This window comes from Cebidichthys violaceus, unplaced genomic scaffold (genome assembly GCF_023349555.1).
Source record: "Cebidichthys violaceus isolate CVI_PGR_0920_01 unplaced genomic scaffold, fCebVio1.0.p SCAF_150, whole genome shotgun sequence".
NCBI lineage: Eukaryota > Metazoa > Chordata > Actinopteri > Perciformes > Stichaeidae > Cebidichthys > Cebidichthys violaceus.
The window spans coordinates 214355-227500 of record NW_027176319.1 but is presented as its reverse complement, the minus strand read 5'-3'; the positions used below and the strand labels follow the sequence as shown (position 1 = coordinate 227500).

General features: G+C 43.5%; 2 protein-coding genes across 2 annotated transcripts in view; one reads left to right on the top strand and one right to left on the bottom strand.

The window, feature by feature from the left end:
- Positions 1-2251: 2251 nt before the first annotated feature.
- On the bottom strand, positions 2252-8445 carry LOC137872231 (galectin-related protein-like). Its single transcript, XM_068710369.1, has 5 exons — positions 8252-8445; positions 7623-7718; positions 7455-7543; positions 6329-6515; positions 2252-4578 (listed from the first exon to the last, which is right to left on the bottom strand). Exons 1-5 carry the CDS (start codon positions 8282-8284, stop codon positions 4435-4437), a joined length of 549 nt encoding a protein of 182 aa, XP_068566470.1. The 5' UTR covers positions 8285-8445; the 3' UTR covers positions 2252-4434.
- Positions 8446-11304: 2859 nt separating this feature from the next.
- Positions 11305-13146, top strand: part of abch1 (ATP-binding cassette, sub-family H, member 1) — a 20972-nt gene continuing 19130 nt past the window's right edge. Inside the window, 2 exon segments of the mRNA XM_068710372.1 lie at positions 11305-11379; positions 12773-12798. Of these exon segments, the coding sequence (XP_068566473.1) occupies positions 11305-11379; positions 12773-12798 (101 nt within the window).

Sequence of the window (13146 nt, the reverse complement as noted above, 5' to 3'; positions counted from 1 at the left end):
ACACACACACACACACACACACACACACACACACACACACACACACACACACACCTCTTAGTTTAACAGAGATGTGGCTACTTGTTCTTTTTGTTATCTGGGTGAATCTTCAGAAAAAGACACTGAACACAAGAACATTTTGTTTATTAGTTTATTGGTTTGCAAAGTAGTTTTTTTTTTTTTTTACAAAAGCATGAGGAGGAAAAAAACATTGGGAGAGGTCTCAAACTAAACACCGGTCCAGTGAACGTCGTCATTGAGACACAAAGTCACGGTGAGCTCAGGATATTTTGGGGAATTTCCATCATCATGACTCAGACTTGGTACCAAAAAAACAAACACACAAGTCAAAATGACGGTTAACCTTGTTTTACGATTAAAAGAAAGGAATCTTTGTTCAATATGTAATATTTAACGAAATTAACTTTCATCATTAAAAAAATCCCTTTTCCAAGATGCCTTCATATAAACAGCATAAAATATGTTACCAAATACAGTAGGCATGACGTCACCACACACACACACACACACACACACACACACACACACACACAACCCTGCTGGTTATTACACCGTAAAAAACAGAAACCACACAACACATTACTTCTACTTCATAAACAGACATCATGGTGTTCTCACAACACGTCATGTAGGTTTTAGCACTTTTTAGGAAGTCTTTGTGTCGCGTTAGATAGCTTTAGATACTTTAGGTGTTCAAAGAGTTTATAGTTGTAAAACTGGAATCTTCATAAATACGAGGTTATAAAAAGGTAAAACGGGGTCAAAAGGAAAATCTGCCCTTAAAAACACGCAGAAAAATAAAGAGCATGCTCGACTGGAATGAACACTGGCATCGTAACAGCTCAGTCGTTGAGGTGTAAATAACGCCAGGTACAAGCTTACATGCACAACTAAATGCTTGTAACTCAGCTTGTTTTTCCTCTGAGGCCTCGTTTTTAAATATGTACATCCAAAGTCCAGAAGCAGGTTAACACACAGGTCACGAACGCTTTGACGCCCTCCATTTTTAACCGAGGACAGAACCGGGGGGGGCCGATTTCATATAGTAGATATGAACAGTATTTCCACCTGGGTATTTATTTATAATCGGATTACAATCAGGGTGAGAATAACATTCAGTTTCAGTTTTAAAGGGTTAAAGAACAATTCAAATAATAGTTCAGAGGCAAGAATAGTTTCCACGTATCTTCAACGGACTTGGGATCATTAGGAGATCGGGTATTTCTAAGCACACGTACCGGAAAAAATGTTTTTTACGGGAACGCTAAGCACTTATGAGTCGCTTCAGCTTCTGAAAAGTGCAACAGTACCACATCCAGCTCATCGTGTAGCTGCATCAAACTGTGCAGAAAAACAGTCAGCTAATGGAGAGTTTAACACACACGCTCACACACTCTCTCTCCCTGGTTAGAGTCTTGAATTGTTCATCTCCCTCCCCCAACATTCCAAGCTGAGGAGCCAAAAACTTCAACGAAGGACCGAAGCTAACGATTATTTTCTCGATTAATCGATTAGCCGTTTGTCTGAAATGTCAGAAAAAGGTGAATCAGTGTTTCCCAAATCCAAAGATGACGTCCTCTTTTTAGGCCACAACTCAAAGACATTCACTTCATTTTCGTAGAGTAAAGAAACCAGAAAATATTTGCATTTAAGAAGCTGAAATCAAACAAATTTAGATTTTTTTTCCCTTTTAAAAATGAGCCAAACCAATTATCCAAATAGTCGGCGATTCATTTAATTGTCGACAACTAATCGATTAATCGTATGCAGCTCTAATCTTCAACACGTCCATGAAACACACCGCTGAGTTATGGTCATACTCTCTTACATGATGTATATTAACATTATTAAAAAGGTAGCTTTACAAATGGATGGTCACCATCACAAAAACAGTATCCAAAACAAAAACACAGCCGGTCAACACGATTACATATCATTTGTACACGTTTGTTCTGTTGTAACACTGGAGTTAGAAGCTGCGTCGCTCTGGCTCATTTTACTTTCTTAACTGCTCCAAAACTGTGCTCACTTCCTGTTTGCGTCCCAAAAATAACCCAGCGCTCAGAGCGACAGACGAGGAGCCGAGGGAGAAAACAAGCTCGGCTCCAGAGCGGCGGCTTTATTGCTAATAAAAAATCTCAGTGCATGTATGTATGAATGTATGAATGCATGGGAAGCCTCTCCGAGTTGTGCTGAATGCTGCACGACACGACAAAGGAAGCTTCATCGATGTGAGTAAAAGGTCACCGAGTGCCCTGCAGTGAAGTCAGTGCAGCCGTTCTGCACAGATGCCATGGCTTACTCCAAATTCACAGCAGCAGAAAGCTTGTTTAGATCTAAACTGAGGTGTAAAAAAAAAAAAAAAAAGCACGCGCTCACTTGTTCCGTTTGATATGAACTTTAAGCTTCTCCAACCTGGTCCAAGCCATAGCTGTCTAACACGCTGTAAATAATGACTTCATTCATGGTTAATCAACATTTAACTTGTGTTTTATGGATCATTTGATTACAAGCCATTCATAGGAACAACGTCTGGGTTGACAAATCTTTCGTTTTGTCTTTAAAGCTTTTTTCCCCCCCCCATACAGGAACACATCGACAGTTTAAGACTTAAAAAAAAAAAAAAAAAAAAGGGGGCACGAAGTCAGGAACCTTTATAAATGCATCAACATTTATAACTGCATTATTACCAAATATAAAAACAAACAAAAAGGATTTCTCACAACCAAAAAAAAAGCTGTCCTTATCAATGGCTTATAACGGAGTTATACGGATTAGTAAATTATTCATTAATAGATCCATGAGTTAAATATGCAGCGAAGGTCTAACGTAGTTCTACTGGATGTGTGAGCGCTGATACTCTAAGAGGTGTAAACAGAGACATCGTACGTTTAATACTGGGAGTGTTGCTTTGCAGAGAACTGCTGCGTTCACTGTGCATTTGTTCAAACGTTGACTTGCTAATTGCTAAGATCAGTAACTGCTTTATAGCGTCCGTCTGTCCGTCTGTCTCAGTGAGGACTGAAGTGGAATGATTCAGGAAACACTTTAAGAAGCCATAAAACACACGACTGTAAAATGGACTAAAACAGCACCGGCCAGTCCACCAAAAAAAAAAAAAAAAAAAACTGACAGGAAGTAATAATTCTGTGCATCACTATATCTTCTATGCTACTATAGAAACATGAATACTATACATTCAATATACCAGCAGGAGCTGAAGGGTTTTAGTTTAACACCTGCACACTCTGACTTTCTTTTAAATGAGTTCTGAAGAGTTCTTCTTTTTTAATGAGAATTAGTTGCATATTGGTTTAGTGTTCGACTCAGAAGGTTTGCATGAAACTCTTTTTAAAAAGCAGTTTCTTATCTCGTCCAGCAGAGTAAACGGACATAATTCTACTTCCTGTTCTGCCACACAGGACTCTGTATCTTCAGGAAACCGGCGTCAGTCTCACACACACACACACACACACACGCACACACACACACACACACACACACACACACACACACACACACACACACACACACACACACACACGCTCACACGCACACACGCACACACACACCAGTGCCCAGTACGACATCTACTCATGATGTAATCCTCGTTTTTGGGGGATTTGGGTCGGTGAGACTGCAGCGTGGTGGGATAAGCCCAAAGGAGCGCCTAAAGAGCACAGAGTGTAATACTGCGTTCATTTGTGATCAAATGTTTGAGTTTTAGAGGATAACTGCAACAATAAATACAGCTAATCTGAAAGCATCAAACAACCTGCAACATTTTACTTTAAAACCGTTTCATCCGATATGATAATCATGTTTGTGAGCCCAGATTTGGATATTTTTAAAAATGTCAGGTCCGATTCTGCAGCACATTTATCACAAACTATGACCAGCATCTCTCCTTTTAAGCTTGATCAATATGCATTTTCCCAGTTAATCCAAAGAGGTTTTTTAGAAGAGTTGCAGAATTAAAACATTTAAATCAGTCACCAAATTGTGGAGATTTCCACCCATAAGCAACACATTAGCTGCTCAGAGTCTGATGTTAGTTCCTGAGTAACTGGTTACTGCCTCTACCTTCGGCATCCCTCAAGGATTCAGCATGAATGTGCTATTAATAATAATCTGTGAGATCCCTGATCTGACAAAAACACCGGGGCTCCAAAGAGAAACACAATCATTCCCTCAAAAAGCATCATCGTAAAATAGAAAAGGAACGAGCATAAGTGAATGTAAACGAAAGCAGAAGAACTCTAACTTGTCACCGCAGTTCCTCCAGTTGTTACGCTGCTGCAGTGTTGCATGATGGGTTATGGATGATGACGTAAACAGGCGCACATGTTTGTGTGTGTGGTCATGTCCTCGCTCCGAGCAGCAGCAGCAGCAGCAGGAGGAGGAGCGGCGTCGCTAACCGAGCTTGGTGATCTGTAGATCTCCTGTTATCTGCACCGTGTCGATGGAGGAGAAAGATTTCACTTTGTGGTAAAAGTCAAAGAGCTGGTGTCCGTCCACGAATATCCGGAACCTCTGGTGCTCGCAGTGCATCTCAATCTGCAAAAATAGATAAAAAATAAGATATTAGCACTGGAGCATCAAACTGCAATAAAAGGCGGATTAATGCAGGAAATAATTAAGACACTCTCTTAGAATCAGATGAGAAGTCTGTACATCAAACCCTTTATGAACGCTTTCCGTGAGTCCGCATTTCTGCAGACTTTGCCCCAAGGGAATTACCCACAATTCATAGCAATGCGACGTTAAACACGGGGTTACCAGGGGAGGCCGACGCCGTTTGCGTGTTCAGCCTGGTATATATTTCATTTACTCAGGAACATTAAGGATTAAAATATGGGAGAGAGTGTTTTAACTTGTACCAAACCACCAAAAGCGCTGTCTGATAAATGAGCTAAAAGTGAGTCTTACTGCAGCTGCTCACTGAGAACCTCAACAAACAAAAGAAAACAAACTCCTAGGCGTGATCTGACTTCCTGAGGCAGATCGTCCGGCCGTGAAACCGCGCGGCGCGTCAAGTCAAGCGTCCGTCCACACGCCACAGAACTCATCCGCCTGACAGCCTTTAATCTGCGGAGTCACGACCCGCCACAACACAATGACACGTTATCAGAGAGCGGGCGTTACATAACGAGACGCAGGGATCAACTCTAAAAATAAGCCAAAGATGGTCACTGCTGTGCCTTTAAAGAAAGAAAATGTTATTTCCTCTTCTTCTTCTTCTTCTTCTTCTTCTTCTGTCTTTTAGTTTCAGGAGGATTCTCTTGTTTTAAAGTCTGGCGAGTTCACGTCAGATATTTTTAGGGCGAACACCATATGTGTTATTCATGAGCATTTTCAGAATTATTAGAGCGGACACGTCCTCAGGTCTTATGAGAGTTACTCATCATGCATGTGCTGCTGCTGCTGCTCAACCCCGACACACAAACAGCTGATGACCCTGATGCAGCGCACAGATAGGATGCAGTCTGTATTCACAGCAGCTTTAATACAGCACAGCATTGCAATATCTTGCGTGGAAGTATTTAACTATTAATATTGGAAATACAAATTTTAAAAAAAATTGCCTTTTCAGTCCACTTTAGTCCCGTCTGCTCGACTGACAAAACCACCGTGCTGCAATAAAAATGACTGAAGTGAGAAAAACGTTGTTTTATTAGATTAAAACAGATGTCTGCTACACTCTGCGTAACGCAAAATATTTTAAACTCGCAGTAAGATGGCGTCGTGGGGCTTCTGGTGACTCACACGGCTTCTCTTCACTCTGCTTTCGTCTCCGTCTTTTGCACTCGTTTTGTTTTAACGCCGTATTTTATCCTTCAGCAGCTCATGCTGACTGATTTGTGTGCACTGCTTCAATGTTACCTGTGTCACAATTGGTCTCGAAACAACTACAGAAAAACACTTTGTCCTTCCGACGTGGACGTACAAAAAACGTATGATTTTTCTTTTCAAGCCTTTGAGGGTAGATTTCCTGTTTAAACTCGTCTTAATCTGGTTTAACTGGGGGTTTATTTCCAACTCATCTGCTGCTCTTGTTGTAAGAGCATAATAATAATAATAATAATAATAATAATAATAATAATAATGCTCCAAAGGAAAAAAGATCCATTGTGTAAAGAGAAACCCTAACAGCCACCATGACGAGGAAGAACAGAGGCGAATCGGATCAAAAGGATGCTGGAGCTAAAAGGGAGCATCCCACAATCTTCATCAAAGCACTCGTGTTCCAACAAGAAACCAGCAACCTGGGCCTGCATGTGAACACAAAAAGAAGGAGGATCTTTACCCTAAAAGGCTGATCGGGGATGAAGGGAAAGTAGTCGGTGGACGCCTCCTCCACCGTCCACTTCCCAGAGATGCGGGCGCTGCGCAGGAACTGGCGGTCGGTGAAGCGGGCGGTGAGCTTCAGGGCCACGTCGTGAGGAGTCCCCTCCTTCTCAGAGTCTCGGCCGCAGATCAGGCTCACGTCAAAGCTGAGGGAGGAGGGGGAGCGAGGAACAAGAGGAGGTCAGACAGGCAGCATACGAGTCCAGCGACTAATCTGGGATAATTCAAACGCATAATTCTGCTGCGTAAGAGCAAACGCATTGTGTGTTAATTATGCATAATCCCTGCTGCTGCATGATGCTATCGTTTAGGTTTTACCCCCTGCAGCTTTGCCTTCTTTGTGTGAAGTGTGTAGACATGTTAACCAAACTATAATACTTCATATTTGTATAGTGCTTGTATAGTACATGTTAAAAACGGAAACAATAAAAGCAATTAATGGAAGGAGGTTGGCGTCTGTGGATCTGAGGTTGCGGGTGGGAGCGTGTCAGTGCAGGAGGTCTGAAAGGTATGAAGGGGTTCAGGGTTGTGAGGAGAACCTTGAACTGGATTCTTTGCCGTTTGTGGAGGTTTTGAAGGACTTGGAGGGGGGGGGGGGGATGTCTCTGGGGCGGGGGAGTGGGAGAGCAGACGGGGCAGCAATAGCAACAAAGGGCAGCTGTTTCTGGAGCGGTTCTCTCTCTCAGCCACGTGAACTTTGGCATGAAAACCGGTGCCAGCAGCAGCAGCAGCTTCTCAACACGATGAGGTCATGGAGAGGTTTCATCCAAGTTTTGACACAAGTTTCCATGAAGACTAGAGGACACACCCAAAACAAGTCTGCTCCACTGGGTCACATTTTCACCCCCTTTCTTTTCCCTCCCTGCTGTTTCTTTCTTGGGGCACGCCCTGTCTCTGCATACTTAAGAAGCCACCATGGCTGCCCACGCACTGAGAGACCAAGTCTGACTGGCTAAGAACAAACAATAAAACAAAGCTTATCTCTTTAAAAGAATAAATGCGTTTAAAATATGTCGAGGTGAACAGGCGCTCCAGATAAGGAGTGCGTGCGTGCGTGCGTGCATTGTTTAGCGGTGTTATCTTACCGGTGTGGCTCCAGGTCGACAATGCCCATCACTATGATCTTCTTTCCTGGCCGCATGCCGCCCCGGATGCGCCCGCTGAACGGCACCGTCTGCGCAAAGAGAAGTGACTTTCCATTAGCGGTGAATCTAAAACAATGTACAACTTGTACGCAAACAGTTCTTTCATACCAGCAGACGAGATAAATCCTTGTCAGGTGAGATGAGGCCGGGGTTCCCCAGCGAGTCGTGCAGGGTGTCATCCTCCACGTTCTTCAACACCGGTGACTAAAAAAAAACAAACAAAGCATGCAAACTGTCATTTATGAGGTAGATTTAGGATATTAAACTGGTTTGATTTGAGGTAAACCAGCACGAGGCTGCAGGCCTGTTTATTGATAAATACACACAGTGTGTGGCCTTCCGTTCCCCAACAATGACGAGGTGGCAGCAGACCGGTCATGTTTTCTGTCGTGCGCCATGTGGAGGTCGAAATCAGCCCCAATAAACTGCGCATTTTACGCATTTTATTTGCTCTGTGATGGCCCGGTTGAGCGGCCTATCTGAGCGCGCGCGCGCACACGAACACCGCCGATACATTTCACCTCCAACATATTGGATTTCCCTCAACATGAAAGAGGAGTCGCCTCGCGAATGTAAAAAAAATAAATAAAAAAAAATGCTCTGCGCGCGGCGCTCCGCACTAAATAAACGCCGGATTAAAAAGACACCCACGGTGCGCTAATACATCAAATCCGGCATGCACGCACGGGGGGGAATAAACACGAACGCGCGTAAAAGCTCCCAAAAAATATACTCACTATTCCGTCCTTTTCCGCTGCCTGCACCGCCATCTTGAGCAGAAGAGCATAGGATGCTTATTATCGGCGCAGAAGAGGCAGCGCTGCCGTGAGGGGAGAGCGTGGTGTGTCCGCGTCGTGGCGCTGACTCAGGAGGATATTCCTGCTCTCCTGCTGCTGTTTCCTGGGTCTCTCTCTCTCTCTCTCTCTCTCTCTCTCTCTCTCTCTCTCTCTCTCTCTCTCTCTCTCTCTCTCTCTCTCTCTCTCTCTCTCTCTCTCTCTCACACACACACACACACACAGCCGGCCAGCAGGACGTCTCTCTAAAAATGGGTGGATATCTGCTGACGTGTGCTTTTATAATAATTACGGACTAAAAAGCTTAATCCCCGTCTGTTGGAGAGGGCTAATCAGACCCAATCAGGGCTCCTTGGACTCCTTTAAAAAAAAATATTCTATATGGGAGCAAAAATCCATTTTATAATATAATTATATTGAATGAGCGTCAGACTGCTGCAGTAGCGTGTCCTGCATTGAGGTTAAATGTGACACCACTCAATACTTTTGAATGATTAAAACCTCTGAGGCTATAAACAGCTATAAATAGACCAGTTTATGCTCAGTTTGATTGCTTTTCATTGAATTAAGCGCAAAGGCACAAACTGATTTTGCACAAATACTCCCTCCTCTTTCTGTCTTTTTATCTGCATGTGCATGCAACCCCCCCCCATATATATATATATATATATATATATATATATATATATATATATATATATATATATATATGTGTGTGTGTGCTTCTCTTTAGATTACTGGTGCATTCTGCCCTTCTGTGGACATTTAAAGACATTACAAGCTGAAGCAGAGTCCTCCTAGGGGTGGTTGATGCATCGGCCAAATAAAAGCTATTTATATCAGGGATTTAATACATTTAATTGCATTACAAAGTCAGATTAGCAGATTATATCTTCTTTCATCCCTCTAGACTCATTTAACGTTTTACATCATAGTAATTTTCTTTTACCCAAATGAGTGAGTTTGGTTTGGGCAGTTTGGTTTCTTGCTAAAAAGGGATTCAGATTATTAATATAGCAGGAACTACTTGTAAATATAAATGTAAAGATAGAGTGGAGTAATTTCTCCAGCAGAGAATGAAGCAGCTCTCCCTCTGTATGTGTTGTAACCCGAGCTGACTGGTGCCAGTCTCTCTGTTTTGCGCTAGCTAGCTAGCTAACATTAGCTAATGGCCGCCGCTCTTCTCTTCACTTGTATGACGGCGGTTATCGCTGATGATGATGTCCCCAAACCACGGCTTTGTTGCCAACCTCCAGTTCCCCCCTCAGGAAAACATTGTTGGCTTCACCAGCACTGTTGCCCGTTTGTTTGCTCGTGGTTGTTCGCTGCTAGCATCGTTAGCTTCTAGCCTAAGTCAACCATCGCCATGTTGAGAGCCGTGTGGAGGCAATGGTGTGCTCATGAATTTCATATTGATCTCAAAGAATTACCGCCTAAGAAACAGCACGCAAGGGCTCAATTAAAATCAATTAACAGACGGTAAACGGTCATGTGCTGTTGCATTAAATTCCTCCTCACATTTATTATTATTAATATTATTTATCTGTAAGGCTGCAGCAGCAGACACAAACATCCTAAAACTACATCCTGCTTCTCTGATTTAATTACAACAGTGGACGACAGTGATGCCTGTTTGTTTTAATTATTAACAAGTGATTATTGTTTACACTTTAGCGTTTTTAAAGCAGTGTTTTCTAACTTTTATCATAAAAGATGTCTTTGTTTGAGGGGGTGCAATATTTTATTTTAATTTAGAGGTTTTATTGTCTTCTAAACTATTTTAGGCCTGTAAAGCCTGTTTGAACAATTTGTGATATTCAAACTTGATATGTCAAAGCCCACATGTATATGGGTCAGACCATTCCTCTACCTGAAGTGTTTACGTGTGTTCAGTGTTTCTAAATGTAGTTTAGGAAAGATGTATATGCCGTAAACCTTCTGGGCTTCTTATATTGTATCATATTGATTTCAGGTGCTGATCTAAACTGGTTGAATGTGGTTAATCGGTTACAAAAATCAGTTAAGGTCAAACAGTTCTCGAGTAAATGAGTTGCTTCCCCTCCTTTTAAACATTCTTCCTCAGTGATTAACGTCTCGTCTTGTTCTGCAGTATTGAGTCTCTTGTTTTGTGCTTCCATCTTGTGGCTTATTTAGGAACCACACCACAATATCAAACCATGTTCTGAAACATATTCATTTCCACATAACTTATTCTTAAATCTTCTCTGCAGAGTTTCGATGGGAGAAGAAATGTCAGCCACGCCTGTGATGAATGGTGGGACGGTCTTCCCAAGATGAGCCAGCCTGAATCTTATAGAGCATGTGCATCATTTATAGTTGAGCTGATTTCACTTCCCTGATTATTTCTCCCGCTCAAATAAACAAGTGTAATAAAATAAAAGTCCAAATGAAAAGATAATAAAATCTTATGTAAATAAAAATAAATGAATTTATATCACCAATTTGGCTAATAATTTATTTTTAATTAAAGATAAATGGATTGCTGAACCTCATCACTGCATATTAAATTACATGTAAACGTTGATTTGCAGCCCACTAATGCCATGTGGCCCAGAATTGATATTAAATCCTACAAGTGAGCATCTCCCTCCATCTCTCTCTCTCTCCCCCCCCCCCCTCTCTCTCTCTCTTTCCCCCTCCCTCTCTCTCTGTCCCCCCCCCTCTCTCTCTCTCTCTCTCTCTCTCCCCCCCTCCCCCCTCCCTCTCTCTCTCTCTCTCCCCCCTCCCTCTCTCTCTCTCTCTCTCCCCCCCCCTCTCTCTCTCTCTCTCTCCCCCCTCCCTCTCTCTCTCTCTCTCTCTCTCTCTCTCTCTCTCTCTCTCCTCTCTCTCTCTCCCCCCCTCCCTCTCTCTCTCTCTCTCTCTCTCTCTCTCTCTCTCCCTCCCCCCTCCCTCTCTCTCTCTCTCTCTCTCTCTCTCTCTCTCTCTCTCTCTCTCTCTGGCAGAGACCCAGCCGGCTGTCCCTCCACTCTGCTGCCATGGCCGCGGAGGCTGCCGGTCGGGATGCTGCGACGACCGGTTCTGCTGCAGACTGCACCGAGATGGATGAGCGGGTAAGACGCTTCTGGATCATCTCTCTTTTGCAACAACAACAAAAAAAAATACGTTGTAGGATCGAGAACGAGGCCTTTATAGTCACCGCTCCTGCAAGATGGAGAGAAACTCTGCAGGATGCACACCCACACACACACACACATACACACACACACACACACACACACACACACACACACACACACGCAGCACCGCAGCGATGCATGTTATCTGGTTTTTGGCGCGACATTCAGCAAGATAATCAGTGTAAACGTAAGATCAAGGGAGGATGAGCCTTATCGTTGAAGAAACAGGGAGAGAAAGGGGGGAGGAGAGAGGAGGCGAGAGGAGGCGAGAGGAGGCGAGAGGAGGAGAGAGGAGGGGAGAGGAGGAGAGAGGAGGTACGTAGCGCCGCGTGCACCGCACTGCTGCCGCCGCTGCAGCGACGCACATCCTCTCTGTGTGACGCGCACAAGTGAAAGTGCAGCAGCTGGTCGGAGGAGGATGTAGGCTACCGAGGCTCGGCTTATAAATAGCAGGACAGAGGCCATTCTTTAACAGTTTGTGTCTCGCTCGCCTCGCGCGCGCCCCGCTGCTGCTGAAGCCGGAGAGAGATTCGAGCGCGCCTGTCAAAGTCCGTGTTTCTTCCGCTGGTGACGCAACTTGGCAACAACTTGGCAGGCAAAGGTAGGAATTTCTCCCGATCAACAGAGCCTGAATGAAAACAATACGAAGAGGTTCTTTTTGTCGGGCTGATTGAGGCCATAATCAGATGAACGTGTCCATCGGGAGACTCTGCAGAGGCACAGTGTGGAGCTTTCTCCACTTATAGGCCTGTTTTCAGCATACAATGATGCTGGTTATGAAGGGAGCGACTGCAGCTGAATACTCTTTATGTGAGCAATTCTGGATTTTGGATAAGATTATCAAGCACTCGAAATGTCACAAGTTGCCAGAGCCCCACGTGATTACTTCAGCTGCGTTGATTTAGAATGGCAGCCAAAGTGTTTGTTTAATGAAAATCAAGTGAATCTGACAACTTGTGAAGCTGTAATCATCAAGTATTGGATGTTTTTTTTCTGTGCAAAATGAGTAGAATAAAGCCACCTGTTACAGGCTGTAGTGCAGTGTGTGTGTGTGTGTGTGTGTGTGTGTGTGTGTGTGTGTGTGTGTTGATTAGGTGGGTTATTCTGAAGAAGAAAGCATCCGTTCTCCTCCTGCCGGCCGGTGAACTGAACCTGTTCTTCCACATTTAGTGGGCGGAGATGTTTGTGTCATTTGTTCCCTGTAGTTCTCTTCAGTCTGTATATATATATATATATATATATATATATATATATATATATATATAAGTAAGCATTTACAGTCAATGTGTTTTCTTAACCAGTCATGTAATATAACCACAACCTCCAGCAACCACTAACTGACACAGAACCTGGGTGAGTTCTGTCTTTGTGTGTGTTTGTGCAGATGTAGGCTACAGTGCCAAAGGTGAGAGGCCAACCAACCAAATGCGTAATGCGAACTCTGTAATCTGCTCAATGGGAAAATGAGAGATGCTGGATTAGAGGAAGGAGTTAGTTGGAGGACTCCGGGGGGGGAAACCCGTGAAAGAAGGCTGTTATTAGAGATTAGGATTGTTGTTACGACCCAAATACTTTTGTGTTGAAGCGCCAGAAGTGACACTCATCTTGGACTTGGGTCAGGTTGTTTGTGACGCTGATTCCAGGGAACTATCCACTTGTTGCTCCATTGATGTAGACAGGGATGTGTGTGTTTTTGGCTCT

What these genes read in the sequence shown, in the direction of transcription:
- LOC137872231 (XM_068710369.1), bottom strand. Translation starts at nt 8,284, where the DNA reads ATGGCGGTGCAGGCAGCGGAAAAGGACGGAATA. An exon ending in CAGCGGAAAAGGACGGAATA is followed by an intron (nt 7,719 to 8,251) that starts GTGAGTATATTT and finishes GTTTTTTTTTAG; the next exon opens with TCACCGGTGTTGAAGAACGT. An exon ending in AGGATTTATCTCGTCTGCTG is followed by an intron (nt 7,544 to 7,622) that starts GTATGAAAGAAC and finishes CTCTTTGCGCAG; the next exon opens with ACGGTGCCGTTCAGCGGGCG.